Genomic DNA, 15,348 nt, shown 5'->3' with positions numbered 1-15,348 from the left:
TGAAATATTTGCACCACATTGTGCCTTTTCTCAGGAGTGGAGACAGGACAGTGGCAACCACAGAGCAGGACCCAGCTGGTTATTCCTAAGTTGGCGGCTGACCCCTGGGAAGGGGAGAGTGCTGAGTGTGTGAGGAGAACTTCTGCACACGACCATGGAGTCGGCCCGTGAATTCATGAGCTACCAGCCCTCTAAGTAGCGGGGGCTCTCCCTGAAGCTCGGGGACAAAGCTCATGATTTGATTTTTTTCGAGTTTTGTTTGAACCTAAGTTCTCCCTTCTCTGTTGCTTGTCAGGCAGTCAAGTTCTTGGTCTGTTAAAATGAACCTATTTTCTGAATTTCTGGCTTTAGGTCACTGGGCAAATGGACCCCGATCTTAGAGGGGTTTGGTAATGATAGTTCACTGGTGACTGGATTCACAGAGCATCTGAAAAGGTTACTCTCAATGTCCAGTTGCTTCCATTTCAGTGATGCCAAGGTTGAGCACTGGCTTAGGGTAGGGACAGGCTGAGAAATTCACTGTGACTGTCCCCACCAGGATGCTACCCAGTCAACAAATCTAGGCTGAAAAGGGCTAAATAAACACTGAAAGGTAGGAGCAAACTACCATTATCTGCAAGAGATATGCTTGTCCTCTAGGAAAGCCAAAGAATCTACAAATTAAAAAGGCCAAAGTGGACAGGAGCAAGATTATTGTGCAAAAACCTAATATCCCTATGTGTGCAACAAATAAGTATATTCGTGTGTGAGCAGGTAAAGGGAAAGGAAATATTTGAAGTGACTCTTACCCTGCAGCAAAAAATGGAATGACTAGGGACCTCCCTGGTGGCACAAGGAGTTAAGACGCAGCACTGTGAAGCTATCCACAGCCACTGCAGCATGAGTTCAATCCCCAGCCAGGGAAGTGACCCACATGGCACAGAGACCTCTCCTGACTCCCTGCTGCTGCCCTCAGCAGTGTATTTCAGTCAGTCTGTCAGTCTGTTCCCCACTCTGTCTCTAGTGAATCCTCTCAACCCCCTCGCCGGACCTCTGGCCTGTACCTCAGTTCTTGTATGCATAATAAATACATCTCTGAAAAAAAATGAAATAACTAGGAACACATCTAACTGTGAAGTGACTGCGAAGGGTATAAGAAAATCATCAACATACAGTGCAAGAGAGTAAAGAAACCATTAGGAATGTCAAAGAACACCACACACCCCCGACAGGCAAGACAGCAAAGGTTCAGCCCTCTCCAGGGTGCACTGTGCCGTCACGGTGTTATAGGACGGGGAGAGGGGCACCCCAAAACCCCGCAAACCTGCCTATTCTAAATGGGTTCTGCCATCCGCCGAATCAACACAAAACATAGGAGACTTTAATGAAAAGGAACTTTAATAAAACTAGGAAACAATACAGGTAAGGCAAAGAGTCTAGTTTCTAAATCAAGCACACAAAGTGACCCGTCCCCTCGTGGGTAAAAGTCCATCCAAATGGGATCGGCCCAGAACAAGGCCCCAAAGCCTGCCACAAGTCTAAAGCATCTTCCAGTGGGGACCCACAGAAAAGAGTCACAAACAACCAGACAAGCCCGGAAGGAAAAGAACAAAATCAACATCAAGATAAAAGCTGCCATTGTCACCTCCCCACGGGTCTCACCCACATCTGTGTCACCCCGTCCACGACCAAAAGACAAGCGCAGTTTCTTCACGTGTCTCTGGGCTCCATGTGCCTCCTCCAGGTCTCCTGGCTCCATCCTGCTTCCTTCCTCAGTCTCTTCTTCAGCTTTTCCTCTTCCTGCTCAGCTCCACCCTCCCTTGGGTTGGGCAGGGAACCTCCCCCTTTCCTGGGGACCACCCTGTTACAACAGAACCCCACAATAATCCCAAGGCCATCGCCTTCATCCGGAGCTGCGGACTTACTCGTTGTTCTGCGCAGCTGTGTTCGGAGAGCCGATTAGATGGGCACACCCATCGGGGTACATGGCCCTGGGGCAGGGCAGCCTGCAGGGTACTCGGCTCCTTCATCCCTGTGCTCATTAACACCGGACACACTTGGAAACGTACCTGCTGACGCAGGACAAAATCCATTTAGAAAGAGCTGGTTGCTTGTTGTAGCAATATTGGGGTGGAGGCCAGAGGCACAGGGTGAATCACCAGAGACAAGAGTGGAGACCAGGAAAGCAGAGTCATTGAATTCACTGCAGAAAAGGGCAGCAGGTGAGTCGGGAGAGGTTGTGCCCCCATAAGGGCTTCAGGCCCCCTTTTATACTCTTGGGGTGTCCGTGTGCCCCAGTTGTCTGCTGCGATGTCTAGTCTTGGGCTTTGACATTTGACACAGTGTGTCCTGACTCTTGCTCCTTCCTGTGCCTGGGGATCTGCAGGCCAAGGTCAGGGTTATCAGTCTTAGGGCCGTTCCCATAGCAACCCAGTGATTCCTTTATCCACTCAACCTCCCAAGCTTGCCTGCTGGGCGGAGTCCAGGCTTGGTTATTACCCTTGTTAAAAACGTGGGTCACCTTGTTGGGGTTCTATGAAAGTCAAAGAACCCAGAAATTATAAAGGCCAAAGGCGACGGGAGCAAGATTATTGTGCAAAAACCTATGATCCCTATGTGTGCAACAGGTATTTCTGAGCGCGAGCAGGTGAGGGGAAGGACAGGAGGAGGTTGGTGGGGGAGGGGCCTGGATCCCTCTGAGAAGGGATTCCCAGACCTTCCCCTTCCTCGGCCCCAGCAGGTTCGGGAGGAAACCAGGATGAAGGGAAGGGACAGGCCGGGACTGGGCTGCAGCCTCGCAGGATGCAGCTGCATTTTTCGTGAACAGGCCCCTGGGGTCAGACCTGGAGGTGAGTGGGGTTTCCCAAGGGTCTCCACCGGGTCAGAAGCACCAGGTGGGTTTACTTCCACAGCACCCCGAACCCCCGCACTCGGCAGGAGGCGGCTCCTGACTGCTCTGGCCTGAACCCCGGGGCTGCTCCCCGCCGCGACAGCACCGGGGTACCTGGGGGGGGCGGGGGGGGCAATGCGCCCAGGGCGGGTCTTCTGAGGCCTGTGGAGGCTGAGAGCGCTGAATGAGCTTGTGAACCCCGAAAACACAGACCAGGACAGAGTCTGGGGACACCGTCTTCCAGAGGCAGAGGGTCCCGACCCCGGGGGGCGCGGGCGGGGCTGGCGGCCGGGAGGAGCCGAACCCCCCGCAAGGGCACGGCCGGGCCGGGCTGCACCCGGAGATCGGGCGCGGGTGGGGCAGGGCGGGGCGCCCCGGCCCGGGACCCGCCCGCAGGGAGGGCGGCGTCGGGAGGGTCCTGGGGCGGATCCAGGCCCGGGAGACCCGCCCGCTGCGGACGAGGCGGCCCGGCCCCTCCCGGCACGACGCGCCCCCCCGCCCGGCCCGCGCGGGCGCCGGCTGCGGCTCGGCAGCCTGGGGGGGGCCCGGGCGCCCCGCCGGGACCCCGCGCCCCCCGCCCCGAGCCGCCCCGAGCAGAGCGTCGCGGGCGCACCCCGACAGGCGAGGGCGACCCCGCTGCGCGCGGCCGGGCGGCGCCTCCGCGCAGGGCGAGTGTCCGGGGAGCCCCGAGAGGGTCGTCGGGGGCCGCGGCGGGACAGGACGCCGGGGCGGGGCGCGATGGTGCCGGGCCGGGCGGGCGGACCTGCCGGTGCCGGCTCCGGCCCGCCGGGCGCTCTGGGTGCCCGCCCGGCTCAGCTCGGGCTCCGCGCTCCCGCCCGGCCAGGAGGCCCGGGGAAGGGCTGTGACTGGGGGTTCTCGCCGGAGCCGGAGCCCCGCCCGGGCCGCGTGGGGAGCCAGGCCCGGCCCAGCCCTCGCCGTCCCTGCGCGGGGGGAGTGGGGTGAGAACAGCCCTGGACCTGACAGGGGGTCGCTGTCTTTCAGGTTCCGTCCAGCTTGCGCCCTGAGGTTCTTAGAAGACCCACAGAAGCTTCCAGCAGGCCGCGCGCCAGGCCACGAGCAGAGGGTGCTGGGGCTGCAGAGTCACAGGAAGGAGCAGCGGCCCCTTGAGTGGCCTCACTCCCTGCAGCGCCTGGACCCTCCTGGGAGCCTGTGAGCAGCTGAGGGAAGGCTGCCAGGCCTCGCCTCTCCTCCCGCTCCTGCAGAGCCAGGCCCTCCTCAGGGGGCTCCTCAGACAGACGCCCCCAGCACCATGGCCCTGGCCGCTTCCCTGGCTGAGCTGCAGGCAGAGGCCAGCTGCCCCGTGTGCCTGGACCCCCTGCGAGACCCCGTCACCCTCCACTGCGGCCACAACTGCTGTGGGCCCTGCCTCCACCAGCGCTGGCAAGGCCTCCAGGACGTCCTCCCCTGCCCCGTCTGCCTGCACCACTGCCCCTCCAGGGATGTCCTCAGGAACCCCCAGCTGTGTGCCCTGACTGACCTCCTGAGGCAGCTGCCCCCCGCCAGGAACAAGAGGAAGAGGCAGGAGGAAGAGGCCCTGTGTGCCCAGCACCACCAGGCCCTGGCCCTGTTCTGTGAGGAGGACCTGGAGCTGCTGTGTGCCCAGTGCGGGGCCTCCTCCCCCCACCGGGGTCACCCCCTGGTACCCCTGGAGCAAGCTGCTGCTCAGCACAGGGAGAAGCTCAAGAGCTCCCTGGAGCCCCTCAGGAAGCAGGCGGAAGATGGTCAAAGGCAGTTAGAAATGTATATCCTCAAAACACAGGAACTAAGCGAGAAGCTAGAAACTCGAAGGAAAGCATTAAACTCTGAATTTGCACATTTTAAGTGTTTCCTGGAAATGGACCAGGATGCCACCGATAACCGGGTATCCCGGGCTCAACAGAAAATCACTGAAAGCAGACAGAGGATGTCAGACTATGGCTCCACACTCAAGAGTCTGCTCAGTGCAATCAGCACCCAGCGTGTGCAGACAGACCTGGAGTTGCTGAGGGGGGTCAGCAGCATCCACCGCCGGTGGAGCAGGTGTGTTCACCTGGGGATCCCAGCGGCCTTTAAATACAAATTCAAGAAGCAGATTTGTAGTCTCCCCCCACATTACATTGGTCTGCAAAATATCATGGACACGTTTCAGGTGGATTTGACTCTAGACCCCGAGACCGCGCACCACAACCTCATTATCTCACAGGACAGGAAATCCGCCATCTTTACCTACGAAAGGGTGGCACCGAACGACGTTGCTCATCCCAGGGCGTTTACCTCCCGCGAGGCTGTCCTGAGCGCCCAGGGGTTCGAGGCCGGCAGGCACTTTTGGCAGGTGGACATCCGAGGCGCGGGTGTGTGGTCCCTGGGTGTGTGCAAGGAATCTTTCCCCAGGGATGCCCTGGCACCTCCCTCCCCCCGCAATGGCTGCTGGCAGTTTCAGTGGTCCACCGGGACACGCCTCCACTCCCCCGTGGTGAAACTTCGACTTGGCGTTTTCCTGGACTACGAGTTGGGAGAGATTTCCTTTTACAATTTGAATAACAGATCCCATTTGTGTACACTGAGGGACACGTTCACAGACAGGCTCATCCCCTATTTCTCTGTTGGACCCTCCTCTTTATCATTTTCCATGACTCTAGTCACAGATGAGAGCTGAACCCCTGTAAACATGTCTGTGTTCGGGTCCTTCCTCTGTGCATGGAATGTTCTGTAAATAAAGAGTCTGATTCCATTCTTGGTGTCTGAGTGCTCGTGTCTTCCCCGCTCCCCCGTGGCCTCACCCTCTGCCCCCATCTGGGCAAACTGTCAGGAAACCTGTTGTTCCTTCACTGGCTTGGGGTTCTTTCTGTGAGGTTCACCGGCCCAGAACTCCCCATATACCTGGTGTGACCTCTATTCTAGCCCAGCAGGCCCCTGCCCCAGGCACAAAGCCTCACAGTGAGGCTGCTGTGGACTCAGCAGCCCTGACACCAGAACCAAGTTTGAGTGGGGTTCATGATCCCTGTGTGGGGTGACTATGACCTAGAATAAGTGTCATCTCGGGAATTCTGGGGACATTCTAATCTCAGGGAAGTGTATTTTTGCTTTCCAAATATGATCAGACAATTTTATCATTTTCTGGAATTGTAGTACTACATTCATGGCTCTCCACTCTCCCTGGGGAGGGTAATCCATTACCAATTCCTTGCAGCCTTAATATTTACCCCCAAGAAAAGTCACACTCCTGAGTTTCAGAAGTCTCCCACAAATACATGTGCTTTTATTTATATGAAGGAAGAAATTCATGCTTAAAAGCTCTAAGAGAAATGGGTCTACATAGGCAAATTTCAAAAATCAATATAGATTAATGGGTACAACCAAGGATATGGTAAGTTCACTGTGTAAAATACTTAAATAAAATTCTCATATAAATTATGAGTAGGGTATTTCCAGAAAGGTCCAGAAGGAGCTTTGGGATGGGAGTGCTGGAAAGTAGCCTGCAGCCTGCTAGCCTGGGGGGAAGAGCAGCTTCTCCCGGACCTCGTGTTTGCGTGGTGTGGATTGTGCTGCTAATCGTAAGCGGCCTGATTGGCTACTATTTTTCTTACCTGCTGTTCTCCACTCCTATGCAAAGTCAGAGCTGCCCCATCAGTCATAGGAGCCAAACTTACAAGGTGAATTACCGCCCTTTGTGGAGGGAAGAACACGGGTCCTGCATCTTTCCCCGTGGTGCGGAGAAAATGCCAGTAGCCAGATGAGGAATGAGGTCAGTTGATTTTCTCAAACTGAATTCTCAGCTGATTCAGCTGCTGCCGATGGAATCAACACCTACTTCCGCTTCCTCCTAATCTGGTTTGGTCAGGGCTATCTGACCTTAATCCCAGGCACCTTGAGCCCACCCACCTTTGCAAAATGGCACCCTAAAGTTTCTGCCCTCACGCTCCAACTTCTAACTCCAGGCTGGCATTGGGGGCCAGCCTCAGGCCCACAGGGCATTCCTTTCTTTGCCACAGGTAATCTGCTCACTTCTTCTGCAAAATCCTTTGAAAGTTACACATGTCATAACATTTTCCCAGTATATATTTAAGCCTTAGTGTCCTAAAAATGAGGAAGTCTCAAATAAAGTCACAGGATACTGTGAATTAAGAAAGGAAATGCTTTTCATGGGTACATGACATCCTCTCAGTGGGTCCACAGCTTTTTCTAAGGGCTTGTTCTCTTGTGACATTGAGGCCCTCAGGCCGGCTGTCTTTCCAACTTTCACACATTCTGGATTAGCCTAATGGTGTCCTCACTGCTAGATTGAGATGAGGCATCTGTGACCAGAACTTTCCATGCTGAGAGTGCTCCAGTGAATCCACCCCAAGATCTTGTTAGGGGGAAATGATGTCCTGAGTTAATCCCATACAGGCTTTGTGGACCCCACCCCCACTCCAGACTAAAGCCATCAAAACACTCGGAAAGACAAATCCCGTCACCACCAAAGGGAAGGTGGCTGGGACTTGAGGGTGGAGTTGGGCAGCCAGGTTGGGTATAAAAACCAAACACGTGGGCCTTGGGGGACTTGCTATCGCTCGCCTCCTGGCTTCACGGGTCCTGGCTGGCGGCAGCTCTCAGAGCGCCATTTGGGATTCCAGATGGGCGGATCGGGTAGGACTCATTTAAAACTTTGTCTCCCACTTTTCTCCCTGAGCTGTACATTTCCCCATTTCCCCTTCCCTTGTGAATAAACCTTTTATGAACCTTTCGCGTGTGCCTGCAGCAGAGCATTGATAAGTCCTTTTTAGCGCGCGGGTGAGGACCCACACTCAGGCACCCCGTTTTGTGTCGGGGCTGCCCTATAACAATCTCAGAGTTGGTTTCCACCAGCCTGGGGGGACGGAGAGGTCAAGATGACCTTGTGAATCAGACAATGGACACACACATGCTGGACACACCTGCTTGAAGGGTCAGGAGGTATTAAAACAACAGCTTCAGGTCAGGGCTGTCCTGCCATTTCATCGTGATGAACACGAGGCCATTTCACTACCCAGTTACCAGAAACCAGATCACTGCTGAGCACAGAGAGAGGAGACCCAGTGCAGGGTGAGAAGGGGGCGGGGCGGGGGACAGGAGAGAGTGACCACACCCTGCAGGAAGATGCATCAGAGAGGATGATGGGTAGTGCCCTGTGGCCAATCAGTTTCTCCAGAATTGATGGGATTTGGAGTCTAACCAAGGGAAGATGAGGGTGGGGAAGACACACCCTACAGGGCATAGAAAGGACACACCCTAAAGGGGGTGGGCAGACACACCCTACAGGGTATATAAGGCTGAGACCCTCTCATTCTGCACAGGACAGTCCCTGGCGAGCAGGCCTCCTGCATGCTTGTTCTGGAACCTGGAGACCAGGCTACTCTGCTGGAAGCAAAGTCCAGAGCACCTTGAGGACCCTGTGCAGTGTCCCAGGGACACAGGTATGTAGGCCACCACGTGTGCCCATCTGAGGACTAGGGAATGCCTCTGGCAGTAATGGGGTGCTGACCACACTGTAGGCTTTGGGCGGCTTCAAAGCAGCCAGGAGCCGCCCTTTGGGCCATTAGTGGACTTTCTGGGGGTGGGGGGGTTGCAGTAGGGGGAGGCGTGACAATCAGCAGGGTTTCCCTTTTGTAATTATCAGCAACTGCCTTTCCTAATTAAATTACCATTTTAATATCCTGTGTTGAAATTATTCAACCAGGGGCATCCTGTGAAGACATCCAGCAAGTGGGGCCTTGGTTTCACACCCCTTTCCTGTGAAGCACTTCTACTCCTCACGGGCCGGTGTCTAAATGCTGTGCTGCGGATCCTTCCCATGCAGGGCCCTTAGCATCATCGATATCCTCCATCCCAATGGGAGACAATTCGTTTTTTGCTTGTAACTTCCTGCATTGAATGTAGAACAAAAACCTGGTCAAATATTGCCAATGAAATCTTGCCCTTTTTCTCTTTCCTGTTTTCTTCTCAAGCCCTGTTGTCCCTTGCGCTGAAACTTGGAGAATTGCCATGCACTCGCCTGCGCGGGGGGTTTGCACTTGAGTCCTGCTGTCTTGTCCCATCGCTACTTGGACTGCAGCTTTTTTCCCGGGAAGAGGACCTCCCTGCTCGCTCCTTCCCGACTGCGTTGAGAGCTTGCCATGGCTGGGGTGAACCTCCCGGCGCCCACCGAAGTCAACTACAGGAATATGCGGTTCCTCATCACTCACAACCCATCCAGTGCCAGGCTGGGCCAGTTCGTGGCGGCGCTCAAGCAGCACGGGGTGACCACCCTGGTCCGAGTGTGCAAGGCCACCTACGACACGCGTCCCGTGGCGCGGGCAGGCATCCGTGTGGTGCACTGGCCTTTCGAGGACGGGGCGGCCCCCTCCCAGCAGATCGTGGACGACTGGCTGAGGCTGGTGAGGGCGCAGCTGCGGGACGAGGCCGGGGGCCGCATCGCCGTCCACTGCGCGGCGGGCCTGGGGAGGGCGCCGGTCCTCGTGGCCCTGGCCTGCATGGAGGGCGGGATGAGCTGTGAGGACGCGGTGGCCTTCATCAGGCAGAAGCGGCGCGGAGCTTTCAACAGCAGGCAGCTCCAGTACCTGCAGCAGTACCACCCGAAGATGCGGCTGCGCGGCCGGAGAGCCCTGGGCTGCAGAGACAAGTGCTGTGTCCAGTGAGTGGCTGGGGGGGAGCAGGCCCGTGTGTCCTCCATAGGCCACGAGGGGGAAGAGGGGCTCCCACGGGTCATGGATGCAAGTTTATGGGCACGGGTGGGGGTGGGGGGGTAGGGCTGCCACCCCCGATTTGGGTGTCGATGCTCCTGAGTGGGCGCAAAGGCTTCCTGTGGGTCCACACGCGAGGCCTGCGTCCCCCTGCTCGGCGCCTTGCTGGGCTGCACGTTGTCTGCCCCAGGCCAGAGTCGCGTCGATACAGAAGAATCGGTGAGCCAGCAGCGCTCAGCAGGCCCTGGTGGGTGTCCCTGGCCTGGCATGCCCAGCGCACCCTCAACCCCTGCGGTTCGCTACAGGCCACAGTGACCTGCCAGCCCTCTGGCTGCATCTCCAGGCTTGGGCGGGTTTCTCTGCATCCAAGCCCTGCGGGGATTAGCCGGTGCCTCCGTCTGACTGGCACTGTGCTTTGTGAAAACCTCCATTTTGAACATCCTCTTTGTGCAGGACCTCGAGTCATTCATGGCGGAACAAAAAGCCTCAGCTTTACTTTTGAGGTTTCTGCTCTGGGGGGCAACAGTGGGGAGGGCTGGACAGGAGTGCGAAGTGGCTGTTCAGTGATTTCAGTCACATCCTGCCTTTGTGAGTGTGTAGAATGTGGTCATAATTAATCTATGCGTTTTGTTGGTGGTGGTTTTCTTTTTTCGGAGAAATGCTTTGTTAGGGTAGTCAAAATGACTCTTACTCACAAAATTTTTGAAATTTCTCAATTGTATTTTACAACTGAAGTTGCTTATTAACTAGTTTTTGTTAGGAGTATTTTTTTTTTCTTTCTCGCCCAAATAACTCTTGCAAAAAGAAAAGACAGATTATGGCTAATGAAGTGCGCTGATCCCTGACATTTTATATGCCTGTTGAACTTTTCTCAGGGCCTTTATCCCAGGCCTTCCTCAGGTGGCTCCTCAGACAGATGCCCCCAGCATCATGACCCTGGCCACCTCCGTGGATGAGCTGCAGGCAGAGGCCAGCTGCCCCGTGTGCCTGGACCACCTGTGAGACCTGGTCACCCTCGACTGCGGCCACAACTGCTGTGGGCCCTGCCTCCGCCAGCGCTGGCAAGGCCTCCAGGACGTCCTCCCCTGCCCCGTCTGCCTGCACCGCTGCCCCTCCAGGGACATCCTCAGGAACCCCCAGCTGTGTGCCCTGACAGACCTCCTGAGGCAGCTGCCCCCTGCCAGGAACAAGAGGAAGAGGCAGGAGGAGGAGGCCCTGTGTGCCCAGCACCACCAGGCCCTGGCCCTGTTCTGTGAGGAGGACCTGGAGCTGCTGTGTGCCCAGTGCAAGGCCTCCTCCCCCCACCGGGGTCACCCCCTGGTACCCCTGGAGCAAGCTGCTGCTCAGCGCAGGGAGAAGCTCAAGAGCTCCCTGGAGCCCCTCAGGAAGCAGGTGGAAGATGCTGAAAGGGGCTTAGCCACGTAAGTCTCCAAAACACAGAAACCGAGAGAGACGGTGGAAGCTCAAAGGAGTTGTGCTGTGAACTAGAACAATCTAAGGGTTTCCTGGGAAAGGAGTGCTATGCTACTGAGACTGGGGTTCTGAGAATAATGTCGGGTATTTACCAAATAGTCACTGAAGGCAGAAACCAGATGTCAGACTATGGCCCCACACTCAAGAGTCTGCTTGGTGCAGTCACCACCCAGTGTCTGACTAGGGAATGGGTGTGTCCACCTCTTCCACTGGAACACACCCTGATCCCCACACAGTATGCCTTCGAGTGGGTGTTTTCCTGGGCTATGAGCTGGGAGAGATGTCCTTTTACAGTTTGAGTACCAGATCCCATCTGTGAACGCTAAGGGACATGTTCACAGACAAGCTGGTGCCCTGTTTCTCTGTTGGACCTTGTTCTTTATCATTCTCCATGATTGTAGTCACCGGTGAGAGCTGAACCCCTATACACATGTCTATGCCCATGTTCCTCCCCTGTTCATGGAAAGTCCTAGAAATAAAGTCTGTGCCCATGTTCGGTGTCTGAGTGCTCATGACTCCTCTACCCCCCTATGAGTACAATGTCAGGAAACCCGATGCCTCCTCATGGGGTGGGGGGTACTGGGGGGGGCAGCAGGAAGGCCCTGTCCCTAAAGCCCTCTGTCCACCCTCTCACCCTCCAACGTGCAATGCTGCCCCTGTCAAGTATTCAGTTCTATGACCTGCTCCCTTCTCATCCATTTGAGCCCGGCAGTGAGGAATAAATCCTCTCCCCTCCTGGTGTGTTTGTGTCATCCGTGGTCCTGACATCAGATCCAATGTGTTGTGGGGTGCATGTTCCCTGTGTGGGGTGACCGTGACCTAGAATATGTGTCTTCTCAGAGGCATTCTGGGGACATTCAAATCCCAGGAGAAATGGTATTTGGAAAAAATCTAATTTCATTTCATCAGTAATTTCAACCTACTAAGCAGCCAGTATATGCAAAGACTGGTCAGTGTGACAACCTTTGGGAATCATTTGGGGTTTTTTCACATTATTTTTTTATTAGGGAAGTTTGGTTTACAGCACTGCATAGGATTTAGGGGTATCAGCCACACCTCTTTAGATCTTCGTGACAGCACCACACCTATGGTTTCGGCAGTGAAGAGGGACCTGAAAAATGACTGCTCTTTGAGAAGGGAGGAAACAAAGAAATTTTCCTTGATTTTCTTGGTTCACACATGCATTGAATGCAGGAATACAGATTTTAGAACAGTGTCATCGGTAAAATAATCAAGGTTTCTGCCTTGCCTGTTAGAGCTACAGAATTGACTTCCTCTTCCATTTATAGATGACACAGCAGCTCGTCACCATTCCAAATAGTACTAGCGAATACATACTTTGTTCTTTCCAGACACAAAATTAAAGTTATTTTCCCTTCCTTTGTTTCTGACTTGGCTTGGTGCACATGGGTTGGGAAGGATCGAGGCCTCTGCCTCCATGTTGTAACCCCATGCATATTATTTTCTCATCTTCACCTCAGAATCCAAGATGGTTGCTGGAGCTCCAGCCATCACACCCACATCCAGTCCAGCCAGCGGGAGAGATGGAAGGGAAGTAAAAGAACCCCCTCCTCCCATGGAAACACTGCCTGGCTGTTGTAGAACTATTTCCATTTCTATCCAAGAGCTGGAAACTGCACTACCTAAAAATAGGAGAGGTTGGGAAATGCAGAGTCGATCAAAAGTTTCATTAGCAGACGAAACCCGTGCTCACGAAACAGCCTCCCTGCTACCACTTACAGTTACAAATGGAGGACCATTTGCGGTTGTGCTCAGGGCCAGTTCATGTGCAGTGTTTCACGTGAATTACTCTTCATTCAGGCGTAGGTTTTCATGGGCATTTCTAGTCAGGTCTTAAATTTAACTCAGCCAAGTGTCTATTTCAAAGGACTGCTCTCCCCAGGTTCGCCTGTTAAAGGCAGAGCACAGGGCTCCTCAGTGGTGCCGTGGAAAGCAGCGCCTCAGCAGCTTAGGTAACCAAGGTGTGATCCCGCAATCAGCTCAGCCGTCTCCTCTCATGCAAAAGCATCTTCAACTCCCCAAGCCCTGACCTGAATCCTTTCTCTACAGCCCCTTCCTGTTCTCCCTGGGCTCAGCTGAAAGAGCCGGGCCATCTGCCCCCTGCTGGTCAGACACCCGGTTGTGTCCACTCTTTCTAGCTCGCGCCTCTCCTCCACCCCTCACTGCCACACGCTCTTCCTGCCACTCTCCTCCTGCACCTTCCCTCTCTCCCTTCTTGTGTATCAGGTGGTCTTTCCTGCAATGAGGGCATTGCCCCTGCTCGGATGCCCCCCAGCCCTCACAGAACCAGGCCACACTCCTGAACCCAGCCCCCAACCTCCAGCCACATGAAGAATCCAGAACCTGCAGGCGCTCTGCCTCCAGCTGCTGACACTTCTTTCTAACACAGACCCTGTTTTAGGGAGCTATGGGTCACCCCCAGACTGCCAGCAGCCTTCACCCTTGCACATGCTGTCCTCCCAGGCCGGAAGGCGCTCCACCTCCTTCCCACACCCCTTCTTCCCTCCTCTGCCCGCCTGGCCTCAGAAGTCAGCCCACACCTGGTCCTCTCCTACTACCCCTGCGATGACAGCGAGGCCCAGCTCCCCTTCCACTCCCTTAGAACTTTCCAGGTACGTCCTAGATTGTACTTTAATGTTTAAAACTGTTTCCTCTAGATGGCAAGCCATTCCGGAATAAGAATTTTTTGCCCCAGTATCTTGTCTATCGCCCAACTACTGATGGGGCCTCAGTCAAATGAAAAACGACACAAACAGTCAGCATGTCCGGGGTGTCTGTGTCTGTGTGGCTTTGGATCGTTGAGAATGGCTCAGTGACAGAGACTTCCCTGTCCTGCTGTCGTCACTTGAAATCATCTAATCATGCTTTAAAAACTTCCCTGGAAGCTGTCTCACACTGTCCTGGCGTAGCTGTCCCAGCGCTTGAAACCCTCCCCTCGTCCAGACACAGAGTCGCCTCTGCTGACGTGGCCCCCGGTGAATGTGGCTGGGCACGTTCCCACTGCCGGGGTGTCCCGCTGCCTCTGCTCGGGGGCGTGGTCTGCCTGCTGTCCCCTTGTCCCGCTGCTGCTTGGGTGCTTGTGCGAGACTCGCCGCAGCCTCCTCCCAGCCTCTCTTCACACAGGATCAGACTGAGCTTCCTTTGAACTGGGCCGTGGCCCCTCGTCCGCTTGGTTTACACAGAAGCCTGGGGCAGCCTGGCCTGCGACAGGCCCCCAAGCCTGGGGCCAGCTCGGGCATCAAGGATGCTTGGGCATCACGGAGGAGGCAGCCGGGGAACAGGAGAGGGCACCGGGAGAGGAGGTGCGTGGGCCCGGCAGGCAGAGGACACAGGTGCCTGGCCAGGAGCTCCTCAGGGAAGGAGCGAGGGGCGGGAGTTTGGGGGGAAGCCTGGCAGGGGTGTCTTCGCTGCTGGCCTTGGGGAGTCCCCTGGGGGGATTTGGACGTCGATGGGGAAAATCTGCGGGACTCCACCGGTGAGGTCCCTGGCGTGTCTCCTTTTGCTCACAAGCAGAGGGTCCCCAGCCTTTCTCTGCCTCGGGCTCAGCAGCTTCCCACAGCCCCTGGGGGCACAATCTGGGGGCCACGTTCACTCTGGGCAGTGACTCTCAGAGGGTGTTAGTGCGGCACGGGAAGACATGTGCCCCGGGGCCAGGCCACAGAGCACTCAATCCAATGAGGGGCGGAGCGAAGGAGGTTTAAGAAAAGCAAAACCACGGGACTGGGTGCCTCGACCGCCCCGCCCAGCTCCGTGGCTGCTGTGGTGGGCAAAGTAAGGAGGATGGGGGAATCGGCCGGGGCATGGGTGGAAGCAAATTCGGGAACATTCTATCATTCATCCAAAGGACTCATTCAGGAAATAAGGAGCAGGAGGCTTGGAGTAAATGTTTCATTGGTCGTGATGATCAAAAGGTAATGGTTAATACACACACTCAGACCTCACCCCAACCGTGCAGGGTGGAAGCATCGCCCGGCCCCCCACCCCCTGCTGGGCTTCTCCAGCCACGCCTGGCACTGGCACATCTGCCCCACCAGGATCTCTGCCCTTGGCTCAGAACTGCTGAGGCTGTTTCGAACTTGCTTCCATCAAGGTGCCTGGATGCTCACAGCGTACAAAGCCAAGGTCCTGACCTGAGTCTGCAGCGGGCAGGGCTGCCCGCCCATGAGTCCTCTCCACTCCCTTTCCCAGACTCTCGTCTCCCCTCTCCCACCCCAGAAACAAATAGGATGGCTTCACGGGTCAATTCTTTACATGTACAAACACCAAAAGCAGAGGAAACGCCCC

At 55.7% G+C, this 15,348-nt stretch overlaps 2 protein-coding genes across 2 annotated transcripts; both read left to right on the top strand.

Moving 5' to 3' along the window:
- Positions 1–4,139: 4,139 nt before the first annotated feature.
- On the top strand, positions 4,140–5,525 carry LOC311169814 (tripartite motif-containing protein 75-like; the record flags this gene model as incomplete). Its single annotated transcript, XM_084232073.1, has 2 exons — positions 4,140–4,388; positions 4,494–5,525. 2 exons carry the CDS (start codon positions 4,140–4,142, stop codon positions 5,523–5,525), a joined length of 1,281 nt encoding a protein of 426 aa, XP_084088199.1.
- A 3,478-nt stretch (positions 5,526–9,003) lies between these two features.
- On the top strand, positions 9,004–10,572 carry LOC311169813 (protein tyrosine phosphatase type IVA 1-like; the record flags this gene model as incomplete). The annotated part of the gene is made up of 2 exons (XM_084232072.1): positions 9,004–9,521; positions 10,446–10,572. The coding sequence occupies 2 exons, from the start codon at positions 9,004–9,006 to the stop codon at positions 10,570–10,572; spliced, it is 645 nt and encodes a 214-aa protein (XP_084088198.1).
- Between the last annotated feature and the right edge of the window lie 4,776 nt (positions 10,573–15,348).

Source organism: Talpa europaea (genome assembly GCF_964194135.1).
Source record: "Talpa europaea genome assembly, chromosome: 4".
In the NCBI taxonomy this organism is placed as follows: Eukaryota; Metazoa; Chordata; class Mammalia; order Eulipotyphla; family Talpidae; genus Talpa; species Talpa europaea.
Note: the sequence above shows the minus strand (reverse complement) of the source record. Positions and strands in the feature narration are given on the sequence as shown.